This window comes from Ammospiza nelsoni, chromosome 23 (genome assembly GCF_027579445.1).
Source record: "Ammospiza nelsoni isolate bAmmNel1 chromosome 23, bAmmNel1.pri, whole genome shotgun sequence".
Lineage (NCBI taxonomy): Eukaryota > Metazoa > Chordata > Aves > Passeriformes > Passerellidae > Ammospiza > Ammospiza nelsoni.
This window is the reverse complement of record NC_080655.1, coordinates 3,550,167-3,572,250: the sequence shown is the minus strand read 5'-3', so window position 1 is coordinate 3,572,250 and position 22,084 is coordinate 3,550,167. Positions and strand designations below refer to the sequence as shown.

General features: G+C 40.3%; 1 protein-coding gene and 2 long non-coding RNA genes across 3 annotated transcripts in view; all 3 read left to right on the top strand.

Annotated features, from left to right (window-relative positions):
• Positions 1–9,408, top strand: part of ELK4 (ETS transcription factor ELK4) — a 29,295-nt gene extending 19,887 nt beyond the window's left edge. The window contains exons 2-5 of the mRNA XM_059487861.1: positions 834–1,049; positions 2,929–3,858; positions 5,560–5,676; positions 8,862–9,408. Of these exons, the coding sequence (XP_059343844.1) occupies positions 834–1,049; positions 2,929–3,858; positions 5,560–5,676; positions 8,862–8,960 (1,362 nt within the window). The 3' untranslated portion in view covers positions 8,961–9,408. The remainder of the gene's footprint in view (positions 1–833; positions 1,050–2,928; positions 3,859–5,559; positions 5,677–8,861) is intronic.
• A 1,754-nt stretch (positions 9,409–11,162) lies between these two features.
• LOC132083332 (uncharacterized) lies at positions 11,163–17,514 on the top strand. The gene is made up of 3 exons (XR_009419917.1): positions 11,163–12,823; positions 12,949–14,583; positions 14,978–17,514. It is a non-coding gene; the product is annotated as an uncharacterized LOC132083332 (long non-coding RNA).
• Positions 17,515–18,602: 1,088 nt separating this feature from the next.
• LOC132083424 (uncharacterized) lies at positions 18,603–20,636 on the top strand. The gene is made up of 2 exons (XR_009419941.1): positions 18,603–19,104; positions 19,302–20,636. It is a non-coding gene; the product is annotated as an uncharacterized LOC132083424 (long non-coding RNA).
• The last annotated feature ends 1,448 nt before the right edge of the window (positions 20,637–22,084 follow it).

Here is a 22,084-nt window from a genome sequence, read left to right as displayed (position 1 = left end):
ATCATTGATCTCAGTCCTGGAAAATCCCAGCCTAAATCATTGATATCAGTCCTGGAAAATCCCAGCCTAAATCATTGATATCAGTCCTAGAAAATCCCAGCCTAAATCATTGATATCAGTCCTAGAAAATCCCAGCCTAAATCATTGATATCAGTCCTAGAAAATCCCAGCCTAAATCATTGACTGGGTAAGACATGGCAGGGATGGAGAGTCAAGCAAAGGCCGCGTTTGGAATAATTTTAATTTAGTTTTGTGTTTACTCTCATTTAAAAAAAAAACCAGGAAAAGAAGGATTTGAAGGGAGATTGGGGTGATTGAGAGGCTGGAATGGAAACTGAGGGGGAACTGAGTTGTTTTGGCTCTGGCATCTTCCTGGAGCTGTGCAGCTCCTGGCTCTGAGGTGGGAGCAGCCGGGAAGGAGGAGCTGAGGGGGTGCTTTGATCCCTACCTGGCTGTACCCGAGCTCTTTCTCACCAAGCACCACAGGCCGGAGTGGGTGAACATGGAACAACTTGGAAACATTTTTTATTTTTTTTTGGGGGGTAGTGACTCACTGCAACTTACCCAAAGTGACCTGATTTAGTTAAATGAGGCTAAATATAACCCATGTGAACAGTACTGACATGTGGGAGGAGACGCCAGAGTTGGCACTCAGCCCCTCACTTCTGCAGGGAACATCTTTCACGACTGGTGACTAATAATTTTTTACTCTCGCCGCCTTTGGAAATAACAATCCCTGCTCCTTTATTTTTTTTTTTTTTTCCCCTTCACCCCCTTGTAGGGAGAGAAATGAGGGAAATGCTGCGGGCTTAACCTTGCTTTGTGAATTGCAGCTCTCTGCTATGGACAGTGCCATCACCCTGTGGCAGTTCCTCCTCCAGCTGCTGCAAGAGCCCCAGAACAAGAACATCATCTGCTGGACCTCCAACGACGGGGAATTCAAGCTGCTGCAGGCAGAGGAGGTGGCCAGGCTCTGGGGGATCCGTAAGAACAAGCCCAGCATGAACTATGATAAACTCAGCCGGGCGCTGCGCTACTACTACGTGAAGGTAGGCTGGAAATCCTGCTCCAATCCTTATCCCTCTGAGCTAAGGAGCTTTGTTCCCTCCTCCTCCTCCTCCTCCTCCTCCTCCTCTCCTCCTTGCTGTGCCAGCTTGAAGGAAGTTGAGCTGCTTTGTTTAAAGGCGCTTGGTTGGTTTTTAATTTTGTTTATCGCCGCGCTGTTTCCTCCTCGCTGCTTTGTGTTGGGAGGTTCTGGTGGCTTTGCTCATCCAAGTTTGCCTTTGGATCCTCATCCCCCTTCTAAAAATACACACCCAGCAAGGGTTAAAATGCAGGTAAAGCACAGGGAGAGTTTTAAGGGTTAAAATGCAGGTAAAGCACAGGGAGAGTTTTAAGGGTTAAAATGCAGGTAAAGCACAGGGAGAGTTTTAAGGGTTAAAATGCAGGTAAAGCACAGGGAGAGTTTTAAGGGTTAAAATGCAGGTAAAGCACAGGGAGACTTTTAAGGGTTAAAATGCAGGTAAAGCACAATGGAGACGTTTAAGGGTTAAAATGCAGGTAAAGCACAGGGAGAGTTTTAAGGGTTAAAATGCAGGTAAAGCACAGGGAGAGTTTTAAGGGTTAAAATGCAGGTAAAGCACAATGGAGACGTTTAAGGGTTAAAATGCAGGTAAAGCACAGGGAGAGTTTTAAGCTTTAAAATGCAGGTAAAGCTCAGGGAGAGTTTTAAGGGTTAAAATCCAGGTAAAGCCCAGGGAGAGTTTTTATTTCACAGGAAGAAGTTTAAGCTGCATTAATTTAACAGAGAATCTATTGGAGATACTGAATTAATATTTTGCCTGGTTTAATTCCCACTGTATCTTACCCAGAATGATGAGTGTTCTGCTTGAAAATATTTGTGGAAATTCTGTTTGGTGTAGTCAGAAATGGTAAAAAAAATAGGGAAAAATATAGTTTATATAATAGAGTTTATATAGGGAGACGATGATGATGGAGAGCCTGAACATTGCACCACTTCCAGATCTTTTTGCAGCTTTCTCTTTGCATTTATTCCTTTCAAAATAAACATTTTCCATCCCTAAATATTTTTATTTTCTCTGTGTATTTCACCTTCGCTCTGCGCACTGTTTTCAGCCCAGCAGAGTAAGAAGCTTTTGTTTATCCAACATCTTGGAGTTTCTCACCTCTGTTTCCCTTTATCCCGTGTGTGAGTGGAGCAGATAAAAATAACCCCCAGTTTCTGAGGAGCCTGGAGCAGGCGGGAGGAGGGAGCTGGTGCTCATCGCTGGCTGCCACAAATCTGCTTTTGGCACTGAGAGATCTCAGCAGCAATCAGGGAATGATAAATAAGGATAATTCCGAGTGCAGAGTGTGTGTGGCATTTCGCTGAGGAGCAAAACAAGTTTGACAGATGCTGTTCTGTGGTATTGAAATAACTGATTAGCCTGCGTTCTGCTGACGAGTTCAGCTGCTTATTTTCCTTTATTAGCATCTTATTAAGAATAAAGGTGGTTTGGTTTGAAGTGCAAGCTCTCAGCTCTGCAGTCCTGGAGAAAACATTTAGCAAGTTCTGTTAAATTACCCATAGTGCACCCAGCTAAGTGATCCTTGCTGGGAGTAAAGAGCATTTTTTTAATATTAATCAGAATTTCTTGGCATTTTTTAAGCTGTTTTTAGTATGTTTAATGTCAGGTTAAGCTCACCTGTTGCAGTGTTTTGTCTGCCAGCTCCGAGAACAGAACTGGAACACTCAGGGTGTTTTTAAAACAGGAAAAGAAGAAACATTCTTTTTTTTTTTTTATTTTTTTTTTCTTTTGGCTGAAAGATTACAGACTTTAATTCCTCTGCCTATTTTAGGCAGCGCTTGCAGGAAGAAAATTAATCTGGAGAAAGATCTAAATATACTTTTGTCTTCTTCTCCACCAGAATATCATTAAGAAGGTGAACGGGAAGAAGTTTGTGTACAAATTCGTGTCCTACCCCGAGATCCTCAACATGGACCCCCTTGCGGTGGGCAGGGCGGAGGGGGACCCCGAAGTGCCCGGCTTTGGGGAGGTCACCAGCGCCCCCAAGGAGGCGGAGAGCTGCGGCAAGGAGAAATCGCAGCCGTGCGCAAAGTCCTCGAGCCGCAACGACTACATCCACTCGGGCCTGTACTCCTCCTTCACCCTCAACTCCCTCAACTCCTCCGGCGTGAAGCTCTTCAGGTCCATCAAGATCGAGAACCCGGCCGAGAAGCTGGCGGAGAAGAAACCTCAGGACGCCGCCCCTTCTGTCATCAAGTTTGTCACCGTGCCCTCCAAAAAGCCGCCCTCAGCCCCGCTGGTGCCCGGCGCCTCGGCCGCGGCCGTCACCTCCGCGGCCTCTGCCGCCCCCAGCGCGGCCTCCTCGCTGCCGCTGGGCTCTGAGGAGACTCTGCACACCCTGGAGACTCTGGTGCTGCCCAAGCTGAGCGTCCCCGAGGCCCCTCCGGCGCCTTTGCCAAACCTGAGCGCCAGCTACGCCCCCACGCCCCCCGTTGCCTCGGTTTCCCCCGCGCTCCAGGCGCCCTCCACGCCGCCCTCGCCGCCGCTGAGCTCCAACCCCGAGCTGGACATTGACACGGACATCGAGTCCGTGGCCTCCCAGCAGCTGGAGCAGGCCCAGAGCCTGCAGCAGCCGTCCCCAGAGCCCAAGGAGCAGCAGGATTCAGCCGGGCTGGAGAAGGAGTTCGCCAATCACCTCTCCAGAGCCAAAAAACCCAAAGGGCTGGAGCTGGCCCCCACTCTGGTCATCACCGGCAGCGACCCCAGCCCGCTGGGCATCCTCAGCCCTTCCCTCCCAACCGCTTCTCTGACTCCGGCACTTTTCTCTCAGGTGATCAAATCTCCCTGAATTCCCTTCCTGGTTTCTTCCTTTTCTTTTTTTTTTTTGTTTAAACTAACAATAGCGATGATGTTGGGCTTGAAAACAGCAAGTGGGAAATGAGTAGTGCGAGTGAGAAATGAGTAGTGCAAGAGGGAAATGAGTAGTGCAAGTGAGAAATGAGTAGTGTGAGTGAGAAATGAGTAGTGCAAGTGGGAAATGAGTAGTGCGAGTGAGAAATGAGTAGTGCGAGTGAGAAATGAGTAGTGCGAGTGAGAAATGAGTAGTGCAAGTGGGAAATGAGTAGTGCAAGTGAGAAATGAGTAGTGCAAGAGAGAAATGAGTAGTGCAAGTGGGAAATCAATAGTGCGAGTGGGAAATCAATAGTGCGAGTGGGAAATGAGTAGTGCAGGAGGGAAATGAGTAGTGCAAGTGGGAAATGAAAAGTAGTGGGAAATGAGTAGTGCAAGTGAGAAATGAATAGTGCAAGTGGGAAATGAGTAGTGTGAGTGGGAAATGAAAAGTTGTGGGAAATGAGTAGTGCAGGTGGGAAATGAGTAGTGTGAGTGGGAAATGAGTAGTGTGAGTGGGAAATGAGTAGTGCAAGTGAGAAATGAGTAGTGCAAGTGGGAAGTGAGTAGTGCAAGTGAGAAATGAGTAGTGCAAGTGGGAAATGAGTAGTGCAAGTGAGGAATGAGTAGTGCGAGTGGGAAATGAGTAGTGCGAGTGGGAAATGGATATCCCCTGCTGGAATTCCAGGGAAAAGGCTGGAATTCTGTGGGAAGGGCTGGAATTCTGTGGGGAAAGGCTGGAATTTCCATGCTGTAATTCCGTGGGAAAGGCAGGAATTCCATGGGAAAGGCCAGAATTCCATGTGGAAAGGCCGGAATTCCGTGGGGAAAGGCCGGAATTCCGTGGGGAAAGGCCGGGATTCCCTGGGGAAAGGCCGGAATTCCATGTGGAAAGGCCGGAATTCCGTGGGGAAAGGCCAGAATTCCGTGAGGAAAGGCCGGAATTCTGTGTAGAAAGGCCGGAATTCCGTGGGGAAAGGCCGGAATTCTGTGGGGAAAGGCCGGAATTCCGTGTGGAAAGGCCGGAATTCCGTGAGGAAAGGCCGGAATTCCGTGGGGAAAGGCCAGAATTCCGTGTGGAAAGGCCGGAATTCCGTGTAGAAAGGCCGGAATTCTGTGGGGAAAGGCCGGAATTCTTTGTGGAAAGGCCGGAATTCCGTGTGGAAAGGCCGGAATTCCGTGTGGAAAGGCCGGAATTCTGTGTGGAAAGGCCGGAATTCCCTGTGGGGAAAGGCCGGAATTCCCTGTGGAAAGGCCGGAATTCCATGTGGAAAGGCCGGAATTCTGTGTGGAAAGACCAGAATTTTGTGTGGAAAGGCCGGAATTTTGTGTGGAAAGGCCAGAATTCCCTGTGGAAAAGCTGGAATTCCATGGGGAAAGGCCGGAATTCCCTGTGGAAAGGCCGGAATTCCATGTGGAAAGGCCGGAATTCCCTGTGGGGAAAGGCTGGAATTCTGTGTGAGAAGGCCGGAATTCCGTGTGGAAAGGCCGGAATTCCGTGTGGGAAGGCCGGAATTCCATGTGGAAAGGCCGGAATTTTGTGGAGAAAGGCCGGAATTCCCTGTGGAAAGGCCAAAATTCCGTGTGGAAAGGCCGGAATTCCCTGTGGAAGCCTCTGACGGCCGCTCCCCTCCGTTCGCAGACCCCCATCCTGCTGACCCCCAGCCCGCTGCTCTCCAGCATCCACTTCTGGAGCACCCTGAGCCCCGTGGCGCCGCTGAGCCCCGCCCGCCTGCAGGGCGCCAACACCCTCTTCCAGGTGAGTGTCCCAGGGACTCCCCTCTTCCAGGTGAGTGTCCCAGGGACTCCCCTCTTCCAGGTGAGTGTCCCAGGGACTCCCCTTCCCAGGGACTCCCCTCTTCCAGGGATTCCCATTTCCCAGGGACTCCCCTCTTCCATGTGAGTGTCCCCAGGGACTCCCCTTCCCAGGGAATCACATTCCCAGGCATTCCCAGGGACTCCCCTTCCCAGGGACTCCCCTCTTCCAGGGATTCCCATTCCCAGGCATTCCCAGGGATTCCCCTTCCCAGGGACTCCTCTCTTCCAGGGATTCCCATTCCCAGGGACTCCTCTCTTCCAGGGAATCACATTCCCAGGCATTCCCAGGAATTCCCATTTCCCAGGGATTCTCAGAGATTCCCATTTCCCAGGGGTTCCCATTTCCCAGGGGTTCCCATTGTCCAGTGATTCCATTTTTTCCCAGGAATTCCATTTTTCCCAGGGATTCCCATTCCCAGGGACTCCCCTCTTCCAGGGAATCCCGTTCCCAGGCATTCCCAGGCATTCCCGTTCCCAGGGACTCCCCTCTTCCAGGTGAGCTGTCCCCAAGGACTCCCCTCTTCCAGGGAATCACATTCCCAGGGACTCCCCTTTTCCAGGGATTCCCATTCCCAGGCATTCCCAGGGATTCCCATTCCCCAGGGACTCCCCTTTTCCAGGGATTCCCATTCCCAGGGATTCCCATTCCCCAGGGAATGCCGTTGTCCAGGGGCTCCCCTTTTCCCAGGGGTTCCTATTCCCAGGGATTCCCATTCTCCCAGGGGTTCCCCTTTTCGGGGAACTCCCATTTTCCCGGGATTCCCATTCCCAGGAATTCCCATTTCCCAGGGATTCTCAGAGATTCCCATTTCCCAGGGGTTCCCTTTTCCAGGGGTTCCCATTGTCCAGTGATTCCATTTTTTTCCCAGGAATTCCATTTTCCCCAGGGATTCCCCTTTTCCAGGGACTCCCCTTTTCAAGGGATTCCCATTCCCCAGGGAATGCCATTGTCCAGGGTTTCCCTTCTGCAGGGATTCCCATTTCTCCAGGGATTCCCCTTTTCCAGGTAGTCCCATTTTTCCCAAGGATTCCATTTTTCCCAGGGATTCCCATTTCCCAGGGATTCCCATTTCCCAGGCGTTCCCATTCTCCCAGGGATTCCTTCACATTCTCCAGGGATTCCCATTATTTCCAGTGATTCCCATTATTTCCAGGGATTCCCATTTTCCAGGGATTCCCATTATTTCCAGGGATTCCCATTTTCCAAGGATTCCCATTATTTCCAGGGATTCCCATTTTCCAGGGATTCCCATTATTTCCAGGGATTCCCATTTTTCCAGGAATTCCCATTATTTCCAAGGATTCCCATTTTCCAGGGACTCCCATTTTTCCAGTGATTCCCATTTTCCAGGGATTCCCATTTTCCAAGGATTCCCATTTTCCAGGGATTCCCATTTTTCCAGGGATTCCCATTATTTCCAGGAATTCCCATTATTTCCAAGGATTCCCATTTTCCAGGGACTCCCATTTTTCCAGTGATTCCCATTTTCCAGGGATTCCCATTTTCCAAGGATTCCCATTTTCCAGGGATTCCCATTTTTCCAGGGATTCCCATTATTTCCAGGAATTCCCATTATTTCCAAGGATTCCCATTTTCCAGGGACTCCCATTTTTCCAGTGATTCCCATTATTTCCAAGGATTCCCATTATTTCCAAGGATTCCCATTATTTCCAGGGATTCCCATTTTCCAGGGATTCCCATTTTCCAGGGATTCCCATTTTTCCAGGGATTCCCATTTAGAGAGAGATTATTTTCCTTTTTTAAGTCTGTTCTTCCTGTAAAAAATTTCCTCCCTGTAACTTTTTTTTTTTTGGTTGAGATTTTCTTGAATTTTCGAAATTATCCAGGGATTAGAAATTTTAGAAAATTCTCCAGGGATTCCCCTTTTCCAGGGATTCCCTTTTTTCCAGGGATTCCCATTCCCAGGGAGTCCCATTTAGAGAAAGATTATTTATCTTTTTTAGATCTGGTCTTCCTATAAAAATTTCCTCCCTGTAACTTTTTTTTGCTTGAGATTTTCATGAATTTCAGAAATTTCCCACTCTATTGATTGCTCCAATCATTCCTGCTGAAAAACATTAATTAATCTCACAACTAAAAACATGAATTAATCTCACAAGTAAAAACATTCATCTCACAACTAAAAATATTAATTAATCTCACAACTAAAAATATTAACCTCACAACTAAAAACATTAATTCATCTCACAACTAAAAACATGAATTAATCTCACAAGTAAAAACATTCATCTCAACTAAAAATATTAATTCATCTCACAACTAAAAATATTAACCTCACAACTAAAAATATTAATTAATCTCACAACCATGAGGAGAAAAAGTGTGTGTTTGATCTCTGTGCTGATGTGTGGCACAGTTTTTGATGATTTTTATGGAAGAAATAATAAAATTCACCCCTGTGAGGATGGGGAAATTGCCCAGGGAAGCCGTGGCTACTCCTGGATCCCTGGAAGTGTCCAAAACCAGGAGATTTTTTATTAAATAGGAAAAAATCCTCTATATTTAAGAAAAAAAATCCTCCTTTAGTTGTAATTCTGATGTTTTTCCCTCACACTTCCACTCTGCCACTGGAATTGCCACTCTGGCACTGGAATTACATTTGCTGCCTGAATTTGCTGTGGTAAAAGTTGGAATTTAACCAATTTAATTAAATTTTTATTTAATTTCACTGAAATGAAAGAATTTAATGGAATTTTCTGGGCTGGGATCTGTCATCTCCACGGAGATGAAGGAAGCTCCTCATCTCTACCGTGAGGATATAAAATAAACAAGGAGGGCTGGAATGACAATTGATATTTCAGCTTGGAAACAGCTGATAATTAACTGGGGAGTGATTTAAACCCTTGTTTTCCTCAGAACCTGGATTAAAATCCCATTTTAATGAGGCTGTGGGGTCGCTGTGACACTGCTTGGCATTAAAATTAAATTAAAAGTGACAAGAGCATCCTTGGAATCTGGGATGGTTTGCTTTGTTTCGTTGTTACATTTGGGGTGGTTTTTTTGCCCTTTTTTTTTTTTTTTTTTGTGCACAGATACGGAATAAACATTGAATTAAAAAAATTTTTTTTTTTTTTTTTGATGATGATTCTTGTTTTATTTTTCAGTTTCCATCCGTGCTGAACAGTCATGGCCCATTTACCCTGTCTGGACTGGATGGACCCTCCACCCCTGGCCCCTTTTCCCCAGACCTGCAGAAGACATAGCACAAGGAATTCATCCCTGCAACACAGCAAGGCAAGGACGGGACATTTCTTTTTTTTTTTTAAAAAAAAACAAGCAGTTTGTAATTCCACTGAGATTCTCAACACTTGGAGTTGGAGTTGTTGCCATTCCCGAATCCAAAAAAAAAAAAAAAGACAAAAAAAGCACCTTTTTTGTGCAAAAATTCCCCGTTTTTTTGGAAGAACCCAGGTTGGGAATGTATATGCAAACGCCTTAATAGGAGCTGCAGCTCCAATTTTTTTCTCCTCCTCACTTTGGAAAATTTTTTTCCCTGTATCCAAAAGGAATTTTGGGTGGTGTTGGCAGCAACTGACCCTGCACAAACAGCACCGGAGGAGGTTTGTCTCTGGAAAAAAACTTTTGGAAAAAAACTTTTGGAAAAAAACCTAAAAAACAAAAAAAAAAAAACCAAACAAAAAACAAACAAAACCCTCTGTTCTTCTGCATCCTGTGCTCAGCAAGGAGAACCCTGAATCCTGATGGAAGCTGGAATTCCAGGAAAAGTTTGGGAATGTTGGAGTTTGTGCTGCCAGCTCTGCCCCGAGGGCGCCACAACTTGTGCAGCAACAAAAGCACCAGAACTTTTCTGCTGCCTTTGTCTTTATTTTTATTTTATTTTATTTTTTTTTTTTTCTTCTTCAAGGATTTATTCCAAATTTATATCCAGGACAATTCTGGGGAGAAGATTTGGGGCTGGATTTTGGATATTTCCCTTCCCATGAGGGGTGGGATGAGCTCCTTTCACTTCTCACAGACTTTCAATGCTGGAGTCCAAACATTTCTTGTGCCACACCTGGGAGCTCCGTGCTGGATCAGCAGGATGGGAGGATTTTCCCTGCAGTTTTGGGGGGCTTTCCTGCAGTTTTGGGGGGTTTTCCTGCAGTTTTGGGAGGTTTTTCCTGAGATTTAGGGGTTTTCCTGCAGTTTTGGGAGGTTTTCCTGCAGTTCTGGGAGGTTTTTCTTGCAATTTTGGGAGGTTTTTCTTGCAGTTTTGGGAGGGTTTTCCTGAGTTTTAGGGGTTTTCCTGCAGTTTTGGGGTTTTCCTGCAGTTTGGGGGGGTTTTCTTGCAATTTTGGGGGATTTTCCTGCAGTTTTGGGAGGTTTTTCCTGAGTTTTAGCGGTTTTCCTGCAGTTTTGGGAGGTTTTTCTTGCAATTTTGGGGGGCTTTCCTGCAGTTTTGGGAGGTTTTTCCTGAGTTTTAGGGGTTTTCCTGCAGTTTTGGGAGGTTTTCCTGCTGTTTTGGGAGGTTTTTCTTGCAGTTTTGGGGGTTTTTTCTGCAGTTTTGGGGGGTTTTTCTGCAGTTTTGGGGGGTTTTCCTGCAATTTTGGGAGGTTTTTCTTGCAATTTTGGGGGGTTTTTCTGCAGTTTTGGGGGGTTTTCCTGCAGTTTTAGGAGGTTTTTCTTGCAATTTTGGGGGTTTTTCCAGCAGTTTTGGGAGGTTTTCCTGCAGTTTTGGGGGGTTTTTCTTGCAAATTTGGGGGGTTTTCCTGCAGTTTTGAGGGATTTCTCTTGGGTTTTGGGGGAATTTCCCCTTGGTTTTGGGGGAATTTCCCCTTGGTTTTGGGGGAATTTTCCCTGGATTTTAGGGGAGGTTGCTGTCTGACTGCAATTCCAGAGCCCAGCATTAGTGTTGCTCTTCTTCCCCCACAGTTCTGGAAAATTTCCCTGATTTTCCTCACAAAAATTCCCCTAAAACTGCTCTTCTTCCCTCACAGTTCTGGAAAATTTTCCTCACAAAAATTCCCCTAAAACTGCTCTTCTTCCCCCACAGTTCTGGAAAATTTTCCTCACAAAAATTCCCCTAAAACTGCTCTTCTTCCCCCACAGTTCTGGAAAATTTCCCTGATTTTCCTCACAAAAATTCCCAGAAAATTCTGGAAAATTTCCCTGATTTTCCTCACAAAAATTCCCCTAAAACTGCTCTTCTTCCCTCATCGTTCTGGAAAATATTCCTGCTTCTCCTCACAAAAATTCCCAGAAAACTGCTCTTCTTCCCCCACAGTTCTGGAAAATTTTCCTCACAAAAATTCCCCTAAAACTGCTCTTCTTCCCCCAGAGTTCTGGAAAATTCTCCTGATTTTCCTCACAGAAATTCCCAGAAAATTCTGGAAAATTTTCCTCACAAAAATTCCCAGAAAACTGCTCTTCTTCCCCCACAGTTATGGAAAATTTCCCTGATTTTCCTCACAAAGATTCCCAGAAAACTGCTCTTCTTCCCTCACAGTTCTGGAAAATTTTCCTGATTTTCCTCACAAAAATTCCCAGAAAATTCTGGAAAATTTCCCTGATTTTCCTCACAAAAATTCCCAGAAAACTGCTCTTCTTCCCCCACAGTTCTGGAAAATTTTCCTGATTTTCCTCACAAAAATTCCCAGAAAATTCTGGAAAATTTCCCTGATTTTCCTCACAAAAATTCCCAGAAAACAGATGGAAACATCTCTTCCTTCAGCATCCTCAGAGCTGAGGGAGATTTTCCCTGTGCTGTAAATTCTGCACCTTTTCCATGGAAAACTCAGAATTTCCCCAGAATTTTCTTTTTTCTGCCACTTCTCCAGGCTTGAAATTCCCTTTAAAAACCACAACACCCAGGATTTTTCTTTGATTTTTCCCTTTTTGTATCCTGACACTGAAAAACAACAAAAAAAAAACCCAAAATCCACTTTTGTGTATTCCTGATGTGACAGGTGGGCGGAACATTTTTATTTTTGGGGCATTGTTCACCTGCCCGAGGGAAAAGTGGGAGGAAAAAAAAAAAAAGATAAAAAATTGATAAAAAATTCAATTTTCAGGTGGAGAAGCAGGGAGTGAGCTCAAGCTCCTGTTGGCTCCTAAATGCTTCACATTTAGACATCAGCAGCTGCAGGAGGAAATTCCTGCACCTCTTAAAAATGTGCAATATTGAACCTTTTTATTTTTATTTTCATTTTATTTTTATTTTTTTTGGGAACGCAGGAGCGAAGCTGCGGTTGATCACGAAGATCTGGGATTATTATGATTTTTTTTTTTTTTTAATTTTTATTTTGCTTTGTGGTTTTGGAGCCTGCTCTGGGAAATTCCTGGAGCTGTTTGTAAATAAAGAGCAGCACTTTTTCGGGTTGGCCAATTTGATGCCTACCAAAAAATACTTGGATTTTTTGACATTTTGCAGGCTGGGATTTGAATTGAAAATTCATCAGTGAGCACTAAAAACTTGCAATTTAATTGCTTCCCTTCCCCCTTTATTCCCTTTGTGGAGAAAAGCCAATTTAGCTGTTGTAAAATTTGTGCACTTAATTGTTTTTTATAGCTTTGGACAGAGGGTTAAGCCCCCAAAAAAATAATAATATTTGTGGGCTCCTCTCCAAGAAACTTCCACAGAAATCCAGATTTTCCTGTGGAAATGAGGCTTGGATGGGAAAATTTCCACCAGGTAAAGCGGGAAAAATAAAAAAAAAATGAGGCAGGAAAAATAAAAAAAATGAGGGAGGGAAAATAAAAAAGTGAGGCAGGAAAAATGAAAATGAGGGAGGGAAAATAAAAATGAGGGAGGAAAAATAAAAATGAGACAGGAAAAATAAAAATGAGGGAGGAAAAATAAAAATGAGGGAGGAAAAATAAAGTGAGGGAGGAAAAATAAAAAAATGAGGCAGGAAAAATGAAAATGAGGGAGGAAAAATAAAAATGAGGGAGGAAAAATAAAAATGAGGGAGGAAAAATAAAAATGAGGGAGGAAAAATAAAAATGAGGGAGGAAAAATAAAGTGAGGGAGGAAAAATAAAAAAATGAGGGAGGAAAAATAAAAATGAGGGAGGAAAAAATAAAAATGAGGGAGGAAAAATAAAAATGAGGGAGGAAAAATAAAAAAGTGAGGCAGGAAAAATAAAAATTAGGGAGGAAAAATAAAAATGAGGGAGGAAAAATAAAAATGAGGGAGGAAAAATAAAAAAATGATGGAGGGAAAATAAAAATTAGGGAGGAAAAATAAAAAAGTGAGGCAGGAAAAATAAAAATTAGGGAGGAAAAATAAAAAAGCGAGGCAGGAAAAATAAAAATGAGGGAGGAAAAATAAAACTGAATGTGGACAGGATGGTGGCAAAGGGAGAGGAGCAGCTTTTGCTGCAATTTTCAGGTCCCTGAAGGGAAATATTTCCTTGCCAGCTTTTCCTGGGTCACATTTTATTTTTCATTTTCGGGGTGTAGAGTAGGTTCTGCTTTAGTTCTGTGCCGTGGTGATTTAAAAAATAGCAAAAAAAAAACAAAAAAAAATTTATAAAAACGCAGCATTACAGAAGCTTTTTATTCTTTTAGGTTCCTGTTGCTGGAGTGACTTTGGTTTTGGGGGATTTTGGTGATTTTTGCATCATTTTTTTTTTGCCTGCCTGGCTTGGGTTGTGTGGAAAATCAAAGGATTTTGGTGGAATTGGGAGAGTTTGGTTGGAGATAAATGAGAACCCAGAATTTTGGAGATGGGAATAAACCCCTGATGTTGGTCACGTTTGCATGGAACACAAAAATTTAAAAAATAATAATAATAGGATTTAGGGAAATCTGGAAGCTGAACTCATGTTTTCCTTCTGGAAATTTTGGTTTTTTGGTTTATTTTATTTTATTTTATTTTTTTTTCCCCCATTTGGAGCTGCTGCTGGCTCTGGTTGGATGGTGGATTTTCAGGATTTGTGGCAGGAGCACAGAAATGTCCCGTGGGTGAGGAACCTTTGGGTTCTGCCTTTCCTGGGAGGGGGATCCTGGTGAAAAAGGGGGTGAGGGAGGAATTTTGGGGTTTTTTAGCAGCAGTTTTGGGGTCAGAGCTTTGTTTCAGAGCTGTCCCCAGCAGGGGATGCAATTCCCACATTCCTGGTTTGCAATAGCTCAGGAGCCAGAAAATCCCCAGGGTTGGACAATTCCTTATTTCCACTTGGACAATTCCTTATTTCCTCTTGGAGCATCACAGGGCTTCAGAATCTGAGGAATATTTGGGCTAAATTCCCTGGAATTGGACAATATTTCTATTATTTTCACTTGGAACATCCCAAGGTTTCATCATCCATGGAATCTTTGGGATAAATTCCCTGGAATTGCACAATTCCTTTTGTTTTTCACTTACAGCATCCCAAGGCCTCAAAATCCATGGAATCTTTGGGATAAAATGTCCCAGATTTTGGCAGATTTAGTCCCAGATTTTGGCACATTCAAGCTCAGATTTGCAATAGGTCAGGAAGGGATAAAACCCTTAAGGTTGGAAAATTCATTTTTTTCCACAATTCCTTTTTTTTTCACTTGGAGCATCCCAAGGCCTCAGAATCCATGGAATCTTTGGAATAAAATGTCCCAGATTTTGGCACATTCAGTTCCAGATTTTGGCACATTCAAGCTTTGTTTGCAATAGGTCAGGAAGGGATAAACCCTTGGGGTTGGAAAATTCCTTTATTTTCACAACATCCCCAGGTTTCATTATCCACGGAATCTTTGGGGTAAAATTTGTCAGATTTTGGCAGATTTAGTCCCAGATTTTGGCACATTCAGTTCCAGATTTTGGCACATTCAAGCTTTGTGTGCAATAGGTCAGGAAGGGATAAATTCCCTGGAATTGGACAATTCCTTTTTTTTCATTCACAGCGTCCCAAGGTTTCATTATCCATGGAATCTTTGGAATAAAATGTCCCAGATTTTGGCACATTCAGTCCCAGATTTTGGCACATTCAGTCCCAGATTTTGGCAGGTTCAAGCTCAGGTTTGCAATAGGTCAGGAAGGGATAAAACCCCCGGGCTTGGACAATTCCTTATTTCCACTCGGAGCGTCCCAGGGCTTCAGAATCTGAGGAATCTTTGGGATAAATTCCCTGGAATTGCACAATTCCTTTTGTTTTTCACTTGGAGCATCCCAAGGTTCCAGAATCCATGGAATCTTTGGGATAAAATGTGTCAGATTTTGGCAGGTTCAAGCTCAGGTTTGCAATAGGTCAGGAAGGGATAAAACCCCTGGGGTTGGAAAATTCCTTTATTTTCACAACATCCCCAGGTTTCATCATCCATGGAATCTTTGGGATAAAATTTGCCAGATTTTGGCACATTCAGTTCAAGATTTTGGCACATTTGGCAGATTCAGGGCCAGATTTTGGCACATTCAAGCTTTGTTTGCAATAGGTCAGGAAGGGATAAATTCCCTGGAATTGGACAATTCCTTTTTTTTTTCACTTGGAGCATCCCAAGGCCTCAGAATCCATGGAATCTTTGGGGTAAAATTTGCCTGATTTTGGCAGATTTAGTCCCAGATTTTGGCACATTTGGCACATTCAGTTCCTGATTTTGGCACATTCAAGCTCAGGTTTGCAATAGGTCAGGAAGGGATAAAACCCCTGGGGTTGGAAAATTCCTTTATTTTCATAACATCCCAAGGCCTCAGAATCCATGGAATCTTTGGAATAAAATGTGTCAGATTTTGGCACATTCAATCCATACAAATATCCAAAATTCCATATAAATATCCCAAAATCCATACAAATACCCCAAAATCCATATAAATATCCCAAATTTTATACAAATATCCCAAATTCCATCCAAATATCCCAAAATTCCACATAAATATCCAAAATTCCATATAAATATCTCAAATTCCATCCAAATATCCAAAATCCGTATATCCCAAAATTCCATATAAATATCCCAAAATTCCATATAAATATCCCAAATTTCCATACAAATATCCCAAAATTCCATATAAATATCCCAAAATTTCATATAAATATCCCAAATTTCCATACAAATATCCAAAATTCCATACAAATATCCCAAAATTCCATACAAATATCCCAAAATTTCCATATAAATATCCCCAAATCCATACAAATATCCCAAAATTCCATACAAATATCCCAAATTTCCATACAAATATCCCAAAATTCCATATAAATATAAATATCACAAACACCCCCACCCTCCCTCTGAGCAGATTCTGCGCTCTGCATTGGCCACTTTTGAAATATTTCACAAATTTTTATTTTTTTGGGGGGTTTTTTTCTTCACTTTTAGCCCTCAAATCCCTCCTGCACTCGTGATTTGCCAAAGGTTTCTTTCTGACGCCGTTGGTTGCCGCATTTCCTGCAAAAAAAATACAAAAAAATTCAATTTTTGGGTAATTTTGTGTGCATGGAACAAAAGTTTGGGCGGGAGATTTTTCATCTCAGCCAGGGTGGAACAGGAAAATTCGGAATTCAGGGATGTGAGAGGAGCCAGAGCCCATTTCAGCAGCAATAACTGGAATAATTTTTGTTTATTTTGATTTTTTAATTCTTTTCTGGGTGATTTTTCTGTGTTTTAGGAAGGCTCTGAGGCTGCGGTGTTGCTGTGTCCGAGCCCAGCTCCTTTTGTGGCTTTATTTTTATTTTTATTTTTATTTTTTATTTTTATTTTTTATTTTTATTTTTATTTTTATTTTTATTTTTCATTTTTATTTTTCCCTCGCACGTCCTGACCCCTCCAAGCTTTAAATCTGCTTCCTGGGACTGTGTTGAATTTATTTTATTTTATTTTATTTTATTTTATTTTATTTTATTTTGATTTGTTGTTGTTGTGCTGTTGTTCAGTTGCACAGAATTCTTTTCGGTTTCATTCTCTGTGAACAGGGTTGAGATTTCTTCTTTGTAGCTTTGAAAAAATGATCCCAAAATTCCCTTTATTCCAAAAATGATCCCAAAAATGATCCCAAAATTCCCTTTTTCCCAAAAGTGATCCTAAAAATGATCCTAAAATTCCCTTTATTCCAAAAATGACCCTAAAATTCCCTTTTTTTCCAAAAATAATCCCAAAATTCCCTTTATTCCAAAAATGATCCCAAAATTCCCCTTTTTCCAAAAATGACCCTAAAATTCCCTTTTTCCCAAAAGTGATCCTTAAAATGATCCTAAAATTCCCTTTTTTCCAAAAATAATCCCAAAATTCCCTTTTTTCCAAAAATGACCCTAAAATTCCTTTTTCCAAAAATAATCCCAGAATTCCCTTTTCCAAAAACGATCCTAAAAATGATCCTAAAATTCCCTTTTCCACAAATGGTCCTAAAATTTTCCAAAAATGATCCTGAAATTCCCTTTTGTCCCAAAAATGATCCCAAAATTCCCTTTTTTCCACAAATGACCCTAAAATTTTCCAGAAATGATCCTAAAATTCCCTGTTCCAAAAAAAAATCCTAAATTTTTCCAAAAATGATCCCAAAATTCCCTTTTCCAAAAATGACCCTAAAATTCCCTTTTTTTCCAAAAATAATCCCCAAATTCCCTGTTTTCCAAAAACGATCCTAACATTCCTTTTTCCAAAAATGATCCCAAAATTTTCCAAAAATGACCCTAAAATTCCCTTCCAAAAACGGTCCTAAAATTCCCTTCCCCCAAAATGACCCTGAAATTCCCTTTTTTCCAAAAATGACTCTAAAATGTTCCAAAAATGTCCCCAAATTCCCTTTTCCCAGAAATGTCCCCAAATTCCCTTTTCCCGGTTTCTGTCGCGTCTCAGGGTTCCCCGGTGGCCTTGGGTCCGTCACAGCGCTCGGTGATGGCTGCGGTAGCACAGTCAGTGATTGATTGGTTGATTGATTATTGATTGATTGATTCATTCATTGATTCATTTATTGATTCATTGATTCATTGATTGATTCATTGATTGATTCATTGACTCATTGATTCATTTATTGATTCATTGATTGATTGATTGATTCATTCATTCATTGATTCATTGATTGATTCATTGATTCATTGATTCATTGATTGATTCATTGATTCATTTATTGATTCATTGATTGATTGATTCATTCATTCATTCATTGATTCATTGATTGATTCATTGATTCATTGATTCATTGATTGATTCATTGATTCATTCATTCATTGATTCATTGACTCATTGATTCATTCATTGATTCATTCATTGATTCATTTATTGATTCATTGATTCATTGATTTATTGATTCGTTGATTCATTGATTCATTAATTCATTGATTCATTGATTCAGTGATTCATTGATTTATTGATTCATTGATTCAATGATTCATTGATTCATTTATTGATTCATTGATTCATTGATTCATTCATTGATTCATTCATTGATTATTGATTCATTGATTCAATGATTTATTGATTTATTGATTCATTGATTCATTTATTGATTCATTCATTGATTCATTGATTCATTCACTGATTCATTGTTTCATTGATTCATTGATTTATTGATTCATTGATTCAATGATTAATTGATTAATTGATTCATTGATTCATTCATTGATTCATTGATTCAATGATTCATTGATTCAATCATTGATTTATTAATTCATTGATTCATTGATTTATTGATTCATTGTTTCATTGATTCATTGATTCATTGATTCATTGATTCATTGATTCAATGATTAATTGATTTGTTGATTCGTTGATTCATTGATTCATTGATTCATTGATTGATTCACTGATTCAGTGATTCATTGATTCATTGATTCATTGTTTCATTGATTCATTGATTCATTGATTTATTGATTCATTGATTCAATGATACATTGATTTATTGATTCATTGATTTATTGATCCATTGATTCATTGATTCATTTATTGATTCATTGATTCATTGATTCATTGATTGATTCATTGATTCATTGATTCATTTATTGATTCATTGATTCATTGATTGATTCATTGATTGATTCATTGATTTATTGATTTATTGATTCAATGATTCATTGATTTATTGATTCATTGATTCATTGATTCATTGATTCATTGATTCAATGATTTATTGATTCATTGATTTATTGCTTCTTCCCCTCTGCTTTCAGGGCTGAGAAGTCGATTTTTGGAATAAAAATAAAAATTAAAAAAGGGTAAAAAAAATAAAAAAAAAAATTTCCAGGGAAAATGTGCCCTTGAAGGAGACCAGGGCAGCTGGAATTGATCAGCAGCAATCGTGGGAGGCCGAGATCCTGGGGAGCGGCGCAGGTCCAGCAGCAGGGCCGGGCAGCATTTTGTGTTTTGGGGGGATTTAAATCAATTTCAATCCATTTAAATCAATTTAAATCCATTTAAATCAAATTTTAGGCACTCCAGCGCCCCCATCCAGCTGTGTGCGCTGTCCTGCCCATCCCTGCAGAGCACATCTGGATTGGGAAGGTGGTTTTGGAGCTGCTGCAGCTTCCCTGGGCTGGGCAGGTTTTGTGTCTTGGAAGGATTTAAATCCATTTAAATCAATTTAAATCAGTTTAAATCCATTTAAATCCATTTAAATCAAAATTTGGGCACTCCAGCGCCCCCATCCAGCTGTGTGTGCTGTCCTGCCCATCCCTGCAGAGCACATCTGGATTGGGAAGGTGATTTTGGAGCTGCTGCAGCTTCCCTGGATTGTGCTAACCTGTTTTATGTGTCTTGGAATGATTTAAATCAATTTAAATCAATTTAAATAAATTTAAATCAAATTTTTAGGCACTCCAGCGCCCCCATCCAGCTGTGTGCGCCGTCCTGCCCATCCCTGCAGTGCACATCTGGCCAGCTGTGCTGATTTCGGGGTGAATTCTCGGGTTCTTGGCAGGAGTTGGGCAGCAGATCCCTCCCTCTGGAACTCCGGGGGGAACATTTTGATTTTCCCCCTGCTGGGATTTCCAGAACAATCAAAGGGGAAAATTCAGCAGAAAAAAAAAATTTAAAAAAGGGGGGGGGGGGAACATTTCCAGTGGCTCTTTCCAGAACAGAGTTGCATTTTTGCATTTTTTTTTTGTCTTTTCTCTCTATAAATATATATAAATATAAATATATATATATATATATATATATTACGGATTTCAAGAGGCAAAGTTTTTGTTGTAGTGAGTGGCTGAAACTTCCTGCACTGGAGAATTTTCTGGATGAGACAACTGTAAAAGTCACCCCTTGTTTTCCAGCCAGGTGACCCTAGAATTGCTTCTCAGTCTTTTCTTTATTTTTTAATTTTTAAATATTTTTATTAGGGTATCTTAACGCCATTGTGTTTAAAAAAAAAAAAATAAAAAAAATAAAAAATAAATGCTGGTATGTAATGCAAGTACATAAATAGCCAAAGTTTTCAGTAATTGTTCAGTGTTATTAAATTTTGCTTTTATTTAACCTTCTGAGGTAACATTTGGGAAGACCTTCGGAGTGTAAAAAAAAATCATCCTGAAAATTCAAATTGTGAGCAAACTGGATTTAGGGCAGGGATGGAGTTGTTGGAGCACATGTCAGGTTTGAATCAAATCAGGAGGAAAAGCTTTTTTAAATCTTGACATTTAAAGCTTTTAAATTTAAAATTTCCTTTGCACTGTCCGGACACTTCAGAGTGACAAACGCTGCTTTGGGAATTTTTGTTCAAAATTCATGAAGGTCTTTCCTGAGAAATCAGGTGACTTTTTTCTATTGCTTCGATTTTTGTGCAAAAAAAAAAAAAAATTTAAAAAAAAATCAATGTATTGCAATCTTTTTTAAAAAAAAAAAATAAAATATGGGGCGGGAATAGTTAAAGAAAACTATTTTATGTAAGAACTGACAGAGGGATTTTGCTTTGTACAATGCGAGCTGGCTTGAAAAAAAGCAGTGTAGCAAATTATTCAAGTCAATCATATGTTAATAGTTATGTGCAACCAGACATGCAAAACAATTGTATTTTTTTAAATAAATATTTTTAACAAAGTTTCTGCTCGTCTGGCTGGTTTGTTTCTCTACTTTCGGTAGAGAAAATAGAAATTACCGTGTGCCAAGGAGGGAGTTCGTCAGAGCTTGAGGTAAATTGGATTTTGGTGTTGCTAAATCAGCTGCTGTTCTGGTGAAAATTTCCTTAAATTAGGATTTTTTTTTTCCTCTAAGTAGCCAAAATGGAGATTGAAATTACCAAACTCAAGAAATGTGATGGTGAATTTTAATTGAGAAGAAATTGAGCTGTTCTACCAAACAGAACTCATTTTAATTTTAATTTTAATTTTAACTTTACCAAACACAACTTAATTTTAATTCTTGGAATTACCAAGCCCAACAACTGTGATGGTGGATTTTAATTGAGAAGAAATTGAGCTGTTCTACTAAACAGAACTCATTTTAATTTTAATTTTACCAAACAGAATTTTAATTCTTGGAATTAATCAAACTCAGGAACTGCGATGGTGAATTTTAATTGAGAAGAAATTGAGCTGTGTTTTACCAAACAGAACTCATTTTAATTTTAATTTTAATTTTAATTTTAATTTTAATTTTAATTTTAATTTTAATTTTAATTTTAATTTTAATTTTACCAAACACAACTTAATTCTTGGAATTACCAAACCCAAGAACTGTGGTGGTGAATTTTTAATTGAGAAGAAATTGAATTCTGTTTTAGCAAACAGAACTCATTTTAATTTTACCAAACAGAACTCATTTTAATTTTAGTTTTACCAAACAGAACATAATTTTAATTCTTTGAATTTCCAAGCCTAATAATTGTGATGATGGGTTTGGAATTACCAAACCAAAGAACTGTGATGGTGAATTTTAATTGAGAAGAAATTGAATTCTGTTTTACCAAACAAAACTCAATTTTAATTTTACCAAACAGAATTTTAATTCTTGGAATTACCAAACTCAGGAACTGTGGTGAATTTTAATTGAGAAGAAATTGAGCTCTGTTTTACCAAACAGAACTCATTTTAATTTTACCAAACAGAACTGATTTTAATTTTAATTTTACCAAAGAGAACTTAATTTTAATTCTTGGAATTATCAAACTCAGGAACTGCGATGGTGAATTTTAATTGAGAAGAAATTGAGCTGTGTTTTACCAAACAGAACTCATTTTAATTTTAATTTTACCAAACAGAATTTTAATTCTTGGAATTACCAAGAATTAACAACTGTGATGGTGGGTTTTAATTGAAAAGAAATTGAATTCTGTTTTAGCAAACAGAACTCATTTTAATTTTACCAAACAGAATTTAATTTTAATTCTTGGAATTAATCAAACTCAGGAACTGTGATGGTGAATTTTAATTGAGAAGAAATTGAGCTGTTTTACCAAACAGAACTCATTTTAATTTTAATTTTACCAAAGAGAACTTAATTTTAATTCTTGGAATTATCAAACTCAGGAACTGCGATGGTGAATTTTAATTGA